General features: G+C 42.8%; 1 protein-coding gene across 4 annotated transcripts in view; it reads right to left on the reverse strand.

Moving 5' to 3' along the window:
- The window catches only part of MAD1L1 (mitotic arrest deficient 1 like 1), a 354867-nt gene that overhangs the window by 201804 nt on the left and 133908 nt on the right, over nucleotides 1-19155 (reverse strand). For 3 of the 4 annotated variants that reach the window (XM_064673155.1, XM_064673156.1, XM_064673158.1), the window contains one exon: nucleotides 8289-8429. In XM_064673155.1, the coding sequence (XP_064529225.1) occupies nucleotides 8289-8429 (141 nt within the window). Of the gene's footprint in view, nucleotides 1-6281; nucleotides 6373-8288; nucleotides 8430-19155 lie in introns of those variants that run through there. The other variant, XM_064673159.1, reaches the window with a different exon arrangement.

Genomic DNA, 19155 nt, shown 5'->3' on the forward strand with positions numbered 1-19155 from the left:
TAGGATCCACAAGAGCATGGGAACAAGCCTGTGTTGATGCTGTTTTCTCAAAGCACTTTTTCTGTTTATATGTTATAACTATTTGGGAACAAGATTTCGTAACAGGATTGCAACAAAACTCTGTCCTGGATGCCACAGAAATACACTGGGCAGGACTGTGCTGGGCCTACGTGGAGGCCCTGCAGGAAAGCCTTGGAATCTTTACAGCATGTTTTTAAATGGAAAGTAATAATTAAAAATATTAATCTCTCTTTCTTACAGGAGACCATCATCATAAATTAAAAGATTACATGAGAACACTTACAAATACATACTTTAAATCTTAAATTATGCAGAGATTATGCAATTATTCTGAAATGAAGCACTACAAATCACAGAATTCAAATCCAATCATTATAAAAATCAACAAATCTCTACAAGTTCAGAACATCTTTTAAGACACCCACACAAGTGCTGTTTAATGTCATTAATACAATGCAAAGTTAGGGACCAGCTAAAATATCCATGGCGTTTTCCATGTAAAACATTATCCCGATGTGCAATCTTAGCTTCTACTTTTTTTTTATGAGATATTTACCTCCTTCCTCCCCCTGAATTGCTTGGTTTCCACGAGCTGTTAAAACTTGCATCAATGTGAGAAGGTTCCTAAGTAGTAGTTCTAACAAATAGGAGACATTATTGGCCTGAGCACTGAAGCCTGATTGATTCACTCACACAGTTCAAAAGAGAGGAAAAGCACTGAACTCAGGAGCTCCTCTGGGAAACATAACCTAAAGGAGTCCAATTTTTAGCTTGGAGAGAAATTAGTCAGTCCTGGCCTATTTTTCCAATTTTCCTGTTCCCAAAGAGTCAGACACCATAATATTTGTCTGGTGGTTGAGCCACATGAACAGGTTCCACACACTTCAGGGGCTGGAAGTGCTCCAGAGGATGTGGCATTGCCTCTGATGAGATCCCATCACCCCGCTCCAGAAAGAGACCACCTACCTTGGAAGCTGTTGGGATCATTCCTGTCCAAGGATCACTCAAGCACCCCCAAAGACAAACCCTGCTACCACACATGTGGCACAGAGTGCCATGGGCTGTAGCTGCACGATCCACACGGGTGAGACCAATGCTACACCAAATCATCGCTCTTTCCCGCTTGGAATGGATTCATAGGGGTTAAATCTCTGAATTAAATGCAAAAAGCACTTTGTCCAAATGTGAAATGTTTCTCTAATGTCGCAAAAAAACCCAAACAATTCTGCAGTTGTGGAAAGCAACACTGGAAACTGGTGCAAGCACTAAAGAAACCTGCACAGCAACCTCCCTACTGCCTCCCACGTGCCCTCCACACTGCCTGCAACACCAAGTGATGGAGACTGACGTAAGAACATATTTCTACTCTTTCAAAGCCTTCCCTTTGAGAAGCTGGAAGCTACCTGGTCCTAACTCTAGTCCCCAAAAGTTGCTTAGTTTGCCTTTTTCTTTCTGCTTCATGCCTGAGAGGGACACATCATCACTGCTCTGCTTGCACCTCAATTCAGCCCCTGCTCCCCAGTTGCAGCAGGAGGGGATTTGCACCACACTGCACAGAAGTAGCTCTTTTATCCAATGTCTTTGCTGCCAATGGGGCTACTGCTCCCACTCCAAGTGTATTGCTGCTTCCTCCTCCACCTAAAGACATCTAATTGCAGAGCCTGTATCTCTCAGCACAGGCATGCAGGCTCTCCAGTGTAAAGCATTTTAAAGCTCTCAACGTTGCATGAAACGCTCTCCCCTGCTCTATTGTGGTAAATATGACTCATAACTGCACATCACTTATCGGCTCTGTCCAAAACATCACTAAGAAAGAACCAATTTTAAATCTTCTGTAGGAATTTAGACCCAGTTCATCTGTTTCTCTTGTTTCCTACAGCCAGGGACATCTGAAGTTAATCCAAATTCCTTAGTTCAAGCCTCTCTTGTGCTGGGTTATTCATAACATCACCAGAAGAGGCTACAGGAGGATTTGTTCATACCAAGAGCATTTTAAGTGGAGCATAGCTGGGAGGAAGGAGAGATCTTTTTGTTGCTGGCATCTCTCAATCTGCTCGGGCTGAAGTGAGATCCTTTAGATGCAGAGTACAGGAGCATTCCCACATCCTCTGAGCATCACACCTAGACAGCAGGATGGGGGTATCAGCACAGTCTCACCTAGGCTGGGTTTGCTTCCTGCAGGCTGAAACACAGCCAGAGTCCATCCTAAACTCCCTGCACAGGTGATCATTTAGATTTATCATTACTAGACATCTTCACATTTAGAGAATCAAAACCAAGGAAGAGAACTAGGGGGGAGAGTGTCACTGACTGCATCTACACCAGGAGTGTGACTTGCAGCAAGAGGTGATGGCAATGACAATTGTCTACCCCTGTCCTTCCTGCACTCAAAGGACACAAGAGCAGAAGAGTTGGAAAATGTAGGAAAATACTTTTCTGTCCCATGGCCTTCAATATGCAGCCCAGAGGCAAAAGTGTCCTTATGGCTGCTCGTTGGTCTGCAATGGGGGGTATTTTTCTGGGGGGTTGCCTATAAGGGAGCTCATCACAAGCTAGAAGTTGTCTTATTTAATGATTCACCCTACACAAGTTGGTGACAGGACATTCTCATTCTTGAGAATGATGCAGGTTGCTTCCAGTTAGCTGTGGTCCCTGGGAACTGCTGACTTAAAGCCATTCTTAAACTGTCAGAGCATCCACACACTAAAAATAGCTGTAAAAATCTCCCTGTCATGAAAACAATGCTGCCCTGTGCAGAATATCCAAGGCAGTGCCATGGACTGATTCTCTTGAGCAATTACTAACTTTCAGGACAGATCCCAAATGACCAATCTCCTAAAAAAAAAAAAATTTAATAGTAATTGAGTTTTAAAATCTAGTTTGACCAAAAAAAAAAAAAGCAGCCTCAGACACATAGAGACAGCTTCTGCTGCGGCATCAACTGGTTTTAAGAGGCACTGTTCTTCCACAGAGCAGAGACTGTCACCTTTAACAAATCATTAAGGCCCTTTGTGACTTGACTTCCTCATTTATATGATGATTATTTGCAAGGTGTTTTCCCAAAACACAGTCACTGGCAGGTATAAAAGGGAAGGGAGAAAACTAATGACTCCCTGATTTGACAAGGTCAGTCAAATCTGAAGGAAGATGAAACACGTGAAACAACAGAGAACCCAAGACAATCCATTCTGCAGGACTGCAGGAGAACACAGGCCTGACCTACTCTCCTTCAGCAAAGGAAAAAAAAAAAAAAGCAAAGGACCACAGTGGTTCCTGAGAAGGTTCAAGCCTGCCAAGAGATACCAAAGCACTCAGGTTCAAAATGCTATTCCGACAAGGTGTTTGTTTTGTCAGAAGATGATGTCCAGCCCTGTGACTGCTCCAGCAATCAGTGGTAGCTGATGCATGGAGAGCATTAGCATCATCTCCAGAGAGAGACTGTTCCCTCCCACATGAGTCACAGATAAGATGCTACAATGACAGCAGAAGTCTGGGCAAGTGAAACATATTCCATTCTGGAGTGGCAGGAAAGCTCCGATTTGCTCCTTACGGACTTCAAAGTGAGCAGAGTAATCTTCCCACTGCATCTTACAGTTGTCACCGAAGGAAAAAAACAGTGCACAAAGGTTGGATGGCAGCAGAGAGGTACAGAAAGTAGGCAGGAGAAACCTGAAAACTAAAACAAACTCCTCTGTACTTTGCACAGATGGGAGGAAATGTCTCTGTAAAGTTCCCACCATGACAGAAACCCCTTCTGCTACGTGAAGAAGCAATTTACTTTTGAGGGGGAGAGGAAACATGGCAAAGGAGCAAGATAAACACAAAGCGAAGATCCAAGATGGGAAAAAAAAAAAAAAAAGGTAAAGTGAAAAAGTGCTGAAGGGGGAAGCTGGGTAAAAGACAAGAAAGAACTCTTAACTGCTCAAATTAACATTTTAATGCATTCACACGTAAAAATTAAGCACTTTAAGCACCGGTGTGACTGCTGAGTAACCCCCTTGGCAAGGAGCAGATTGGTGACTAACATCACAAAATCAACATCAGGGGCAGATTAAGAGCCAATATATGGTCAATGAGTTTTAGGGTCACCACTAATGCCCGCGGTGGAACAGAACACAGAACATATGGCATTTCGTGTGCTCAAACTGTCAGACTCACAATGAACTGATTAGGGTACATATGGTGCTCACAGACAGTGTAAATCTCTCAATGTAAGAGATGCTGGAGATCATTGAAGGTGTCAGCGTGAGTCTTCCTTGCCAATCTCTCTTCATTAAAGTTTCGTATGGAGCCAAGAGTGTTGCAATAAAATCACTATTAATGGAGTTATATTTATGATTATTTCTCTTTTGTGCAGCTGGATTTAACTTTTCCAACACTGAACTCCACATCAAAGCTTTTTCACAATAGCTGCTGCATGCACAGAAGCTTCCTGTTTTGTCATATTTGCCTTGAAATTAGAAGTAATGAGAGCTAAGGTGGTAAAAGTTAACGAAGACTGGCAAGAAAACAGATAATATCACCAGCATCAAAAAAAAAAAAAAAATCAGGCTGCCACAGAAACATAGTTACAGTATTTAAGTATTTATGACAGGCTGGCCAGGGACAAACTCATTCCCTCTTCAGTTCCAAAACACACTTTTTAAAAGATGGTGAGTGACACTTCATTAACCACGTGAAATGGGCTGACACAGCCTGCTTGCTTTTGCAGCCACCATTTCAGATGACATTTTTCTTTGCATCTCTCCATGCCTTACAATCAACACTCCATAAAGTGCTTCCTTGAGCCTCTCCAACCACATCAGCCTTGTGGAGGAAGGGGTTGGGCTGGGGGCGGGCAGTTCTGTGGAGGAGAAAAACAGATCCCTGTTTGCATGTCCATGCATTAGAGATCCAGCTTTTCTCATTGGTCATCAATGAAAGGGATTTAAAAAGTTCTCTATCAGCCTCTCTTTGCCTTCTAGTCCTCTGCCCCATCAGGCTCTGACAGGACTAGTTCTTCTGCAGCATCACTTCACCTCTGAAGTGATACAGGATCAAAGCATCCTTCTGTATCCCAGTTTCTGAAAGGTGCCTGTAATCCAGGTGCTGTTTAACTCAGACACAGCAGTTCTCCCAGCAGCTGGGCTGGGGCACAGCTCTGTATATCTCCTAACTCCATCCTCCCAACAGACACTCACACACACAGCTCCCCCCCCAGGGCTTACACACTCCTCTCTCGTTCCCTGTGTTCTTTTAAGCAGCTTCCCACTTCCATTTTTACACCCAGCAAAGGACTTACCAGAGACCTCATCTCCCTAATGAGTTAAAAGCTGCTGCCTCAGCCCAAAATCTTCCCAGTCCCACATGGCTTCCTCCTCTCTCCTACAGTGTTATCTCTATCACTCTGTCTTCACCATAGCTTTCAGCCTGCTGCTGGAATATATGGGAAAATCTCCCTTTTCAGAGCAAGGAAAAATCCCTCTTAAGAACACTCACTTTTCCCCCTCTATGATTTGTCAGAGGTGGGGTTGCCAGTGACAGATTAGGGCTGCCAGAAGAAACAAGAAAAAAGAAAGTATTAAAGGGCTCTCTTCTAGGGGGCACAGAAAGGGATTTGGGTAAATTAGTTACTCTGAAGCCAAAAAAAAAAAAATAAAAGCTGTGAGAAAAGAAATCAGAGAGGTTAGACATGGTTCAAGGTGCAAATGTTATGATTTACGAACAAAGCTGAAAGGCAGAAAGTACAAAATGTAATGCAAGAGGATGCATCTGCCTTGACTCTTCAAGGGCTTTTCTAAACTCAAAGAACTCCTGGACCACAGTGATTTCTGGAGCCTCCCCAGCAGAGGGGCAGCACACAGGGGACTGTGTCCCAGTGCCTGCTGGGTGCCAGACACTCCTCTGTGGGAATAACTGGAGTTCCCCACGGTGGCACATCCCCTGCTAAGTGGTGATCTTGATTGTTTGCCACACTTTAACCATCTTAGCCTATCAAAAAGTAATAGTGTCAGACAGGCCTTCTCAGCTCAGATCCATCACTGTCCTTCTCTGCAGCCACCCAGACCTCCCCTGGATCCCCCTGGAACAGCTGTGCACGTTCTTGCTTTGCTGCCACGTGACGATGCTCACAGATCAGCTCTTCTCATTCTCCTGTGCTACTCTACAAGCTGACTGTGTGCTGCCCTCCCAGTCCCATCCACACCAGAGGCTCCTGGGATGCCCCAACCCTTCTGCCATACTGACTTAAGCTCAAGTTCTCCTTTTCCTTCCCTCCTCACCCTCCAACAGAGGCTGTTTCTCCCCCATCTCAGAAACCACTGAGGCTCCAAGGTGCCTCATTCCAGCAGCCTCCTCTGTTTGTGAGCTGAGTCATTCAGGTGTCAACATTTCTGAGAGTCATGGGGAGGCTCAGCAGAGCTGGGAGGGCGCAGAGCAGCATTATGTCAAAAGTTATTAATAGCTGCCACCAACCATCTCATTGACTTTGATCTACTGGCAGTTGATTACAGCTGCTGCTCCTGATGATGAGGCACCAGGGGTCCTGCCTGCACCTCAATTTCCCTCTCCAGTTTGTCAATTTTTACTAGAACAAAAAAATTTCCCCCAAAATTTCAAAACAGATGGGATTCAGCAGTCAACACTGCAGTCAGAAAGGCAAACACAAACAAGTGAAGCGTAAAATTTTACTTTATGAGAAAAATATCAGGTCTTTGAATCCTGCTTCCAGCAAAGTCTTTGGAAGGCTTAAAGGTTGACATCACACACAACAAACCTCCAGAGAACACAGCTCCTTTCTGAAATTTTCCATGTAGCCCTTAATCCATACCCATGAAAATAAACTTAGAATTTGTTCCCAACAAATAATTAAAGGGGTATAGCAATTGGTTCCCACACTCTTCCACGCTTTCACCTGAAGAAGAAAAGATAATTTGCTGTTGCCTGAAGACAAACATGCACACCCGACATAATCAAAGAAACAACTCAGGAAACCTCCCTGCAACAACCTAGAGCCACTGCTGGGAACAACTAAGGAAGCAGATAAAATAGCCACCTATCCCTTTATGTCAGCATCACCTATTCCTGCTCTCCCTGGTGGGAAGCAATACAGTGATCAAAAGACAACACAGAGCAATTTCTGAGACAGACAAATTGAGGCAAATTTCCATTTTATCTGGTGTCACACCTCTATCAGCTTGCCCAAAACTTCGCAGAATTCCTTTTTCTGAGACACTGGGAGGAAATAGATCTATACCATGATAGTGATCTACACCACACTGCTCTGCTTGCTAAGGATTTAAAGGTCACTGGAGCCAGTACTGCCTGACGTAAGTCCCTATCTCCCAGGACAAGAAAACAGCATTTTTAAAGATGTCAGAAGCAACAGAGTTTTATGCAGAGTGGGACAGTCTCTTTTATGACTTGAACACAAACCCAAGGAGTAATTTCTACAAGTTTTACTCCATTTGAATTAGAACATCTAAATCTACATGATGATGGAACCAGACACAAAGAGAAACTCGCATACTTATGACTGTTGTAAAGCCTGTGAAATAAAACTGCCAAGCTTTGAGATCACAGACATATTCCAAATATTTCAACTCATGACTGTAAAGCTCATTCCACTATGACAAAGCACAACAGAGAAGAGAGGAATGATTTGGCCAATGCATGTTAACATTTATCTCACCACAGTCACATTTCAGAATACAAATTTCCAAAAAGAGAACTAAAGATAATATAAGCATTCCCTCAAGAAAGAAGTCTATCTTTGGAAAGAATGTTTTCTTTTTTAGAGAAAATCTAGTAAAAAGCATTTACTAGTGACCAGTATTCTGGGGTTTTCTGGCCCAGTGCCAAGAAGTGAAGAACTTACAGCACATAGATTTACTTCTTCAACCCTTAACTAAAGCTTTTATAAACAGAAGTTGCTCCCACTGTGTACAGGAGAGTCTTGACAGACGTGATACAGCGAATCACTTGGACCAGACCACAGAGATGACACCACACTTGCTACTCCTTTACTTCCCCTTAAATGCATCCCTTTAACCCACAGGAACTAGTTGTCACCCCAGCCATGCATGGGTGCAGCACACTCGAAGATTATCCTTGGCTTCCGCCAGCACCAGGCACAGAATAACTCGTGAGTCTTATTGATGCTGGAATTTTAAAGTCTGATTATTGCAAATCTGGCTTCTGCCAGGGGAGATCACATCACAAAGGCAGTTCAATCTGAAAAGTCTCAACTCCTTCCCCCCTGGGGTTAGAACCTGATGCTCCTTTATTACCTCCAGCTCGGTGTTGTGAGCGTGCAGCTTCTGCACCGTGTCCTCGGCCTCGCGCATGCGCCGGCCCAGCTGGGGCGAGTGCTCCGCGGGGGTCAGCTCGCTGTCGTACGACTCCAGGATCGCCCGCATCCCATCCCGCTCCTGCCAGGAAGAACAGACACCTTTAGAGACACAGCCCTTGACTGCACCCCCAGGAGAGGCTTCCCAGAACAACATTCCAGGGTTTTGCCCGTTGTTCTCTTAGGCAGCAACAAAACGCTGATGGACGCGCACTCGTCATCTTCATATCAGCATCGAGCCACAGGTGAGCAAACAGCTGTAATAAAGTAAATGTTGCTGCTGTGAAAACTGAAAAATTAGACTGCCTTGTGTCTGTAAAACTCCACATCCCTTGCAGGAAAGCAACGTGCAGACACTCTAACAAGCAGATGGTGACTGAAAACAGAGCCTGCCCTCTTTCTGGAGATACTATTCTAACTCAACATGGCTGAATGGGTTTCCTCAGCAAATATTTCGTGTCGTACTTGACATTATTCCTGCCAGAGTTTCAGCAAAGAAGGAACAGAATTGTCACAACAGAAATGAAACAGATTTGACAATGAACAAAGTGGCTGAGAGCAAATATCCTCAAAATGGTATGTGACTTTATCACTTGTTAAACGCTGCAACACTCAGTGTTTGTAACAAATATTTTTTTCAGAGGTTAATATCTGGCAGACAGTGTGTTTGGCTCACTTCACAATCTGCTGGCAATTATAACCAAGCGCTTGCAGAAAAAGACAAAAACAAGAATCTCTCTCGGCTCGCTCAGAGCAGTTTACATTCCCAACTATAAGACCTGGCCTCAAAGCTAAAGGTAAAACTTTCTGTAGGGATTCCTGGTTGAAGTATTTCCTAGTGCACTCCCAACTTCAAACAACACCTATCTCCAAGGCACTGATGGAGAAGAATGGGGACAAAAGGAAAATTTCAAGAGGTCAGGTGTGTTTAAGGAGATTACTGGTTCCAGTGCAACACGCACAGGGGGATTAGCCAGCTGATGAAGCGTTTCATCTTCTGACTGCACGGAAGAACCTTGATGCTTGTGAGGCTACAGAACAGGGTCAAAGCAGCTCTGGCCCCTGGCATAAACCCAAGGCAGTGCTGCCTCTCTTTTGCTTGGTGACTAACTGCTCAGCTAAGCAAGCCTGGATACAAAGGTTATCTCCTCCTTCCAAACCTAAAGGTCAAAGACTGAACGTGGATAGCAAGAGCACACGTGGGGAAGAGAAGGAACATTCACATTCAAGGTGTGACAACAAGACCAAGGGCACTGCCAGAGGTACCATGTGTTCAGAGCACGTCACAGATTGAAAGGTCAGCCAAGATGGTTGAATTGGTCAGCAGGTAAAAGGACCCCAAGATCAAAGGACAACCTGAGGCTACAGGAACCAAGTTAATAAAATTATAAAGAAAAACAGGTTTCAACATAAATAGTACCAGCAGCTATTACTAGCTCCTAACCCAGATCTGACTGAAGAGAATTTTTTTTCAAGGAAAGAACAGTTTTGCCGTAGTTTAGAAAGAATTACACATCTGACAGACGTGAGAAAGGAAATACTTCCATCTTACTGCAGAAGAAAGTCCAGACACAGCCACACCAGCCTTGTAAAGAACTTCTTTAGCAGAAAGGCAGGACAGGATCTCTCCTTCCTCCTCCTCCCCCTCCAATACACATAGACATCACCCAGTCTGCCCACTGCACTCCCCATAAGGCAAACTGCTTTTGCTCAAGAGATGCCTTCCATTCCCCATTTATTGTCAAATCATTGTGTAGAGCACAGAAGAGAACATAATGACAGCATTTAGTGAACGTATTGGTTTGAGCTTTGCATGTTGTTGCAATTAGATTTGCAATTACAGCATCCTCCCTCCTTCTCCACGCTCCGAGCTGCTCCGCTATCCTAATTTTCTCCTAAGCATCTTTCATCGATGTGATAATTTACCACTGCAATGTTCTCTCCATTACAGCAGGGCAGTCCCAAAATCCTTAGCGTTTTTTCAAAAGCAAACAGGGACCCCTGGCAACTCCCATCACACTTGGCTTCCAATTAACTGCTGAATATTAGGTCGTTCGAGTCATCCCCAGAAAGATCCTCGCAGTTCCCCGAGCTCTTCAGCTGCAAGGAGGACAAACTCCTGCTTTCATGTTAGCATGGAAAAACTGCATGGGAGCAGGACACCCCTACAGGCTGTCTCTCCCCAGAAATCAACTACAGCCCTTGCCCTTCAAAGCCTTTCTCTTAAATGAAGAGTAAACTTCTCAAGAAAAAACACACATGGTAAACACAGCACAAGCTGTACTGCAAAAAAAGGTGCTGAAAAGCTGAACTAAAGGGCACAATTAAACACTTGATCCTGGCGTTCACTTCTGCTCTTCAATTATTTCTAAATATTAATACTGAAATGAAATCAGTCCTCAGCTTTCAACAAGTGGTCCCCAGCTCCATTTTTTAAATTTCTCCCCATCAAGAGCACTTACTGAAAGCTGTTCCCTCCCTCCTAAAGATCTAGTTAGTTTGGCAGGAAACAGAAGTTCCTGTTGATAAGTCCTCTGTCTAAGAAGATTCTCTAAGATGTAATCCTAATTTAGTAATTGCTGCAATATTTCCTCATTCTACACAACAGGATATTCCCCAAGCCCCATCAAAATCCTCCCCAGGGACTTTCAGACACCCTTTTTAACCTTATTCCAACACCTCTGCTTTCCTGCTTCCTATCAGGAGAGTATTCACCAGAATTACTAAAAAGCACTTCCTCTGGGAATTCCCAAAATTTAACCAGGATGGGGCACCTATGCTAACTCACCATGGACCTACACTGGCACAATTCCAGGTGTTTTTTACCCTAGGCAGTTTCAAATCAACACCTGAACAGAAATGCAGCTTACTTTAAACACGCCCTAAAAGCAGAATGACAGTTTTGATGTTCATTATAAACCTAGGAAATTAATGCCCTACACAAACTCTGGTGCTGCAGCTTGCAGCTGTGTTTGAGGAGATGTAAATTCGAAAAAGAGGAAGGATAGTGATTTTTTTCAAAGGTTGAACAGTTTCCCTTCCTTCTGCCAGCACCAGCCCATTCATCAAACAAATATGCCTCCTACTACCACATAAGTAACTAAAAAGAAAACACATTTTATAATTTTAACCAGAAACTAGAGCTAATCCCATGAAGAAAAGAACAGGAAAATGCCTCTGCAAAATGACACCCCTAAGATGAAGCTTCTCCCCAGTCCTCCCACCAGCTCCTCTATTCCCTCTGTGTAAAGCCAAAGTTCCATCTGGTTGGCAAGTAGGTTGAAACTCATAAAGTCCCTTTCCATGGCATTCACACACCAGAGAGGTTTAGAAACAGCAGGAATACAAGTGGGCTTCTCCAGGGCTTTGGGGTTAATTTTAGGGAAATGCCTGAGAATAGTTCATACAAGCATCACCCCTGTCACTGCAGCACTGCACATCTCCAAGGGCAGCCCACAGCTTCAGATACAGTCACACTGAGGAGCAGGAGAGCGACTCCCAGCTGGCTATTGGAAGCAACTGAAGAGTAAAACACAGCCAAAAAATTTTCAAGAAGCCTCTGACCTTACAAACAACCACATAAGTTCAGGCCTTGCCCCCGCTGCTGCTCGTTAGCCCCTCTTCAAACGTACACACACTCCATTCACCACAGACTTTCTAATTAGTTGAAGAAAAGAAAAATCAATAAGAAAGAAATTAAAGTTACAAATCTAACTGAAGTCAGTCACACACCCAGGGAAAATTTGTTCCTGGGGTAAAGTTTATCTGGTGTCATAATTTTATTGAAATCCTATATCTTCCTATTGACTTTTATCGTTTTGAGCTGGATGCCAGAGTTATCATTATTAGAGTCTCAGTGTTGCTCGCAGGCCTGAGGTTTGAGGTGGCTTTTTTTTTTTTTTTGCCTTTTATAAACAAGCTGTAATTGTCTGGTTTATTGATCAATAAATCTTTCAACTGCCTCTCTTCACCCGGCTTCTGTTCTGGTAACACTCCTGCACGATTTCTCTGCAAGAAAATATAGGCTTGTTGTTTTTTTAAAGAACAGATTGTTTTGTCATTAGCAATGAAAAAGCAGGAATTGTGCCGGTCGGTTCCAATAATGGGTTTTTAATGACAGATTCTAGTCACAGTAAAATCTGCTTTATTTCCACACGAGTGAACTTCAACTATTAATCCACAACCCAACCGCACAGCTCACTTGCTCTCTCGTTTCTGCACGGGTTAGAGCCTGGCAGAGGAGACAGACTCTGTAAAGCAGAATCATAATGATATTTCCCATTCAGTGCCTTTTTTTTTTTTTTGATGGTACAGAAATATTCCTGTTCCGAGCGTTACATCAGCTTTTTGTTTAATTAATGATAATTTTTGGAGAATGTTAATAGACTGCTTCATTATCGGAAATCAGTGGCAAGATCTCCTCCTCCTCCTCTTCCTCTCCAGACTCCTAAATCCAAATTAGTTGTAATAAGGGAAAATTTCAAGACTGAAGAAAGATATGGGGCTTTGACATCAAACAGGTGCTATTTGCAATCAGGTATAATTTAGGTAACTATTTCTCACAAAAACACAAATAAAAGAGAGAGAAGACTGTGTAACAGAGGTCTATACTTCCTTGCTTTAAGGTACACAAACACACATACAGAAGAAGGGAGATGGCATGTGGGGCTTGACCAGATGTTTAACATTAGTAAAATTAGCAGTATGAGGTGTAGGAACATAAGCCAAAATATAATTAGAAATAATTGAAGAATATTTAAATATATTAGACTGTGTCAGGACCTATTGAAAAAAATGTATTTTTAGGTTACTTGAAAAAGATTAACCACAGTAATCTCTGGTCCATGAGCAACTATTTTTGATGAACTCTCAAATGGCAGGACAGGACCTGAAAATAGGACAGTGGAACAGACCCAACCTTTTAAAAGAAGGATGGATGAGAAGATATAGACTCTGGCAATTATAAATCACTTCAATATTTTGGTATCTCATAAAATACTTGAAGAAAACATTAACAATCAGATTGCAAGCAGCTAGAGAAGAATTAGGGACAAGAAACAATCAACTGAGCCTTAATATGAATAATATCAAACCAGTCTAATTTCCTTCTTTGACAGGTAAATTGTCTACAGAATAAAGGCAAATAATAAATGTGATAAATCTTAACTTCAGTGATGTGTTTCTCAAAGAGCAGAATTACAATTCAACAACAACTCTGTAATTTAGAGAAATGAATTTGCATCAGGTTGATGAAACTCATGAAAATAAAGCACAGAGTGTTGTGTGGCAGCAGAGACACCAGGTACCATTAACAGGCTGCAGCATCAGTGGGCATCTGCCCCTTCTCAGAGCTGCCAGTTTGCACCTTCCTTATGGAAAGCATGGGCATCCTTCTTTCAGCTCACTGGGATACAGGGAGATGCCCTGTACAGCACAGAACAGCATTAGCCAGGGAATGCCAACAGGGCTACTGACAATGAAAAGGTTCTGCTCCAAATTGATGGCTGGAGGAATTGATAAGGAATTGATATACTGCTAAGTCTTACTTGGTAACATGTTCATATCCCGTTGCCTTATGGAAGATGGAGGGGGGAAAGTAACAACAAAGCCAGAGCAAGATGCAGGAAACAGGGGTCTGAAGGCAGAGCTGTGGCCAAAGGCATGTTCAGTCAGACTTTGGCTCTTACAGGAACACATGTAAGGGAGCCACATCCCCTCAACTCCCTCCTGGAGCACTAATTAACACAGCAGCTAATTGACTCTTCCAGAACAGACAAAAATCCCAAGAGACCGAGGCCAAGCAAAACCAGCAAAAGTTAAATTACCAGAAACTTCTCAAACCCTCCTTGCCTACAGCAGCATCTACTACCACCAGAAGGCAAATTGTTCGCCTTCCTCTTACCACCCTTGTCTTCTGTACAAATCATCTTCAAACCAAAATTTTCTATTCCCAAACCTCCAAATAACTTCCTTCTCAGCTACAGCCATTTCCCAGCATTTCTCTCTGTGGCTGACCTATTTTCACATTACTTTGCAAATCAGAACTGACTGCAGACATGTATGTATATACACACCATTGACTTTTTACTCAAGACCTCAATTAAAACACCATTTACAAAAAAAAGCCCATTAACTCCATAAAAATAAAAACATCCAGCAGATTTCACTATCCTTGCACTGACAAGAACACTGGGGAACATTTTTTTTAAACATCCATAATTCTCACATGTGACTGTCCATATATCAACCCTCATTTTTGCGCCTCAAGCCAATATAATGTTACTGCAGGAACTTAAAGATAGATTTAACCTATAAAGAAGCCTTTCAGATGTGTTGTTTCCTACAACCAAGGCTTGTCCAACAAAAATAAAATACCCCTTCTATATAAGTCCAAGAACCTCCATCCATGCCTAACCTGAGTAGGTGGGAGAGAGGCTGGAATGACTGACATACTCTGTAACCACAAGCACACAGCAAACCAGGAATTAAGCATCCCTGTCTGTCCCATCATCTCTCTGCAAGGGATGGTTTTCATCAGTTTTCTAAGACTCTCATAACAGAGCCATTTTCTTGCTAGGAAAGGCTGTGTATCATTCAGGTTGAACACTGTCTTTCCTCCCAAGGCTGGAAGTCCAGAGAAAGCAGCCAACCAGGGAAACTGTGGTGGGAAGAGGGCACAGCCAGGCACAGAGCATGAGAAAAGCAATCAAAGACTGATTTTAGGTGCCAGAATGAGGCATTCAGAGATACTCTTAGCTTCCCAACCATCCATTCTTAAATTTTGGAGAAACTGTGCGAGCTGACTGCTCTTCTGGCAAACACTCAGCTGGCAGCTTTAAATGTACTCCCACAAATACCTGTGTATCTTACACGCTCTTGTATTCCATAAGTTTTTCTGCAGATTTATAGTTCTTCCTTTCTAGCTCTTGGTCCCTCTCCTCCAACGCTTCTCTGCAGAGAGCTCAGCTTGCCTTATATCCTGGCAATGGACCAGAGCAAATAAATCCACTGTAACCCTTTTAATCTGTCTCTGATAAATCCCCTGCTTACTATCTCCTGGAAAATTGTGCATGGTCTCTGAAAGCCTCATTTTGCTTATAGCACATACATATGCCAGCTGACAACCAATCATACAACTGACACTGCAACAAATTAAATATTATCTGACTAAAATACCCCTGGGGTCCTCTTGCTTCACAGTGAGTTTAACATGTTTAGTTATGTTTCTTAACCTCCTGCTGCTGTGAAATAATTTTATGATTTTTCCTTCATTTAACTCCCTTCTACCGGAACGCTCACCGCTGCCTATCTCCAGCACGAGCTTGCTTTTCTGCCTCAGTGTTATTTCTCATCTCTTCATTCCAAAAAAAAAACCCCTCTTCTTCCTACCATTTCTCTTATTCCCACTGCTCAGGCAGTGGCAATCTTGTGTAATGTGAAGCTGCCTTATTCACCTGCCTCAGCACAGGCTCACTCACCATCTGACACCATGCGCACAGTTCACACATGAAAAAACAGCAACTTCTTTAAAAAAAAAAACAAAAACCAAAAAACAAACAACCCCCCCAAACAAAAACAAACAAATAAACCCCCCAAATCAAAACAAAACAAAACCAAAATACCCCAATACTTTCTTCAACCCAGCCACTGGATTACCATCACTGCCAGAGAGAAGGCTGACAAGGGAATGTATTCATTCTTACCTACTGGCAGTACAAAACTAATACTTTATTCATCTATTAAAAAAAATAGGAAAAAAACCTTATTCGACCTCAAAAAGAAAGTTTTTGGGAAGGTATATCAGATTCTTCTATCTGCCAGTATCTACAGCACATAAAAATTCACCCCTACATTCATGCTTACCCTCAGATTTCTTTTCCTCCAGCCTACTGAGTAACCCAGATATTGGCCTCTAAAGCTCTTAACAGGCAGTTTCCTGCAGTTTTAACCACTTAAATATCATTAACTCGGGAGAAAAGTAAACTGACCTGTGCTCTAAGCCTGTGCAATTATCTCTGCAAGAATAAAGGAAGAGCAATGGCCCCATTGCCTGGGCTCTGTTCCTGGGATATTTAAGCTAAGATAGAACTGAAGCAGGAGGGCAAATCTCTCACACCAGATTTCAAGAGGACAAAAAAAATCAGAGACCCGAGTTCATCTAATCAGCTCCAAAACAGCACATTCCATTGAACTCAAAATTAATTCCTTTGTCCCCTCAACATGTGTCAACAACTCTAGAGAAATGGCAGCAGAGGTTTTTTCAAGAAGGCAGAGAAAAAGGGATTTTAGATGATGTTTCAGAATATATATCACCTCACTGTTTTATTAGAAGACATTAATAATTTCCCATACTTTACTTAATTCATAAAATATTCTCTCTACTACCTCCAGGGTATAAAAGAATCAGCAATTTCAGTAAGAGTTTCACAAATTATATATCAAATTATTTCCTAGGTCGCCCACAGCATATCTGAATTATCTTTAAAGGATTCTCATGGCAGAGGGCACCCCTTGTCCTTGCAGCCCAGTGGTTCCTCCTCAGGAAGAGGACAATGGGCAGAGGAGACTGAACAGTCTGGCTGAGGATCTGCTGCAACAGGACAGTCTCATGCAAATAAGTTTAGTAACACCTTAACACACGTGAAGCCCAAAGCCAGACACTCACAGCACCCACACTGCAAACCACCACTCTGATAAACCTGCAAGCCATGGGGCTGAATCCATCTGTGCAAAAGCCCTTTCTGACAACTACACGTTGGGGTTTAGCTGTTTTCACTTATCTACAATAACTGTGTGAAATTCCCTTCGGTTCCTCTCCCATAACTTGGAGGGAACTCCCCAGCAGCCCACAGTATTCACAGACCCATCTGGATGAAGGATATCGAGGGTAAAAAACTCTAACAGCCCATACATACAATCCCACTTCCAGTGCCAAACCAGCCCTGGTGCCCACATTGCTGACCAAAAATCATAAAGCATTTTGTTAGGCACCAGAGGCACAGTGTGCACCTTCCATACTACATAAGCCACCTATAAAGCTAAAGAATTCTAAGCATATTCTTCTTGAAATGATAATAACCATAAAGGGTCATTTCTCACCCAAACCATGCTCCCAACAGTAAGACTGGGCCAGATTATTTAATCACCCCCAGTGATTTATTCAGGGCAAAGCAATGATAAGCCATCACTTTGAACTAAAATTCTATTATTTACTTGGATGAGGTCAAAATACTCATTTCATATTACACAACATATATTTCACATTACCCACGTGATGTGGGTTCCAGGTTTTAACCTGCATCCTTTGAAAATATGAATGAATAATCATTTTAACACTTTGAGTGTGTAAGATGGAATCTGCACCTAGCAACACTTCCTTGGCTGTTTTTAGGATACGTTTATTCTCTCACTTTAGAGCACAGCTCAGCCAAAACTCACAAAAGGTGTCTCATTATCTTAAACAGGAGTCACTTCAGGGTTTGCTCTCAGGCAGCAAGTAATCACCATGAAGTTTGGCTGCTCTTTAACCTTGTGACCTGCACATCTGAAAGAGATTTCTGCATTTACAAAAGAAAACGTGCCACCATGTGCTCAGGAATGCAGCTGCTGAACAGAGCTTTGCCATGTGCTGGTTCTCAAATCCTGTACAAACCTCAGTGCAGGCTGGCAGAGAAGCCCATAGCCCATCTTTCTGTGCCTGGAATCCCCTTTCCCTTGAGACCCAGACACAACAGTAAAGAACAAAATCAGATGTTTAGGAAGCAGCTACAGGAAGGACTGCTGCAGGCAGGTACAAGATTATGGTGCTTTGCCATTATTCCACTTTTCCATTATTCAGCTTTCCAACTCAAGAAAAATTATATGTAATAAATACTTTCGAACAGCAAGCTCTCATTGACAACTCCTCTGGATATTTTTATTGTTCATATAAATATCCAGGCTCTTGCTGAACCCCCAGAAATTCCTGACCTTGCCAGTTTTCTGGTGGAAATTAATCCTAGTATGTTTTTCATTTCTTGAAAATGTATTTTCTTTTATCAGGTCTCAATTTGCCACCTTTCAGCTTCATTGAACACCTCTGTTCTTGCCTCACGCAGACAGGGAAAACAGCTCCCAAATAACTTCTCTAAACCACTCATTCATTAGACTCTGCGCTTTCAACTTGTCACCTCTTCTTCAACTACTTTTTAAGGTAAACAAGTCCAATCTGTAGTTTTCCAGCATAGTTGCTTTTCCAGTCTTTCACACTCTCATCACCCATGTCTGACTTCTGTTCTCATTCTGCAGCATCTGCAGCTGAACTGGGTGGATGAGGAATAAATGAAGAGAAACAGTGAAGATGCACAGAGTCACTGGCCCCTTCCCCCCCTCCTCTCTGTAACAGGCACATCCTCACCCACTCCTGGCTGGCTAAAGAGCCCGTGATCCCAATGTCTGCTGCCCAAACTCACCCACATGAGTTACCCACAGACCCCACTCTGCCAGGATGTCCCCACATGTGAGGACCACAACTCCAGGGGCTGGCAAGTACCAACTGCTCAACACCTTCAGAGGGCTCAGCCCATCAGAGAAACAGGACCAGATGCTTTCCCAAAAGCTGCTGAGCCAGGGGATGGCAAACCCCCAGTGATTAACCTCCTCAACCACACCTAGAGAACACGAGAGAGAAGGATGCCACCCTATTTCTAAGATAGAATCTGCAGCCCACGTGACAATAACCCATATATACAGATTTCCTCAAATTTTAAACACTTCAGAAATGAAACTATTACTTTAAAATAGCCTACAAGTTAGTAGACATAATATTA

This window comes from Pseudopipra pipra, chromosome 16 (assembly GCF_036250125.1).
Source record: "Pseudopipra pipra isolate bDixPip1 chromosome 16, bDixPip1.hap1, whole genome shotgun sequence".
In the NCBI taxonomy this organism is placed as follows: domain Eukaryota; kingdom Metazoa; phylum Chordata; class Aves; order Passeriformes; family Pipridae; genus Pseudopipra; species Pseudopipra pipra.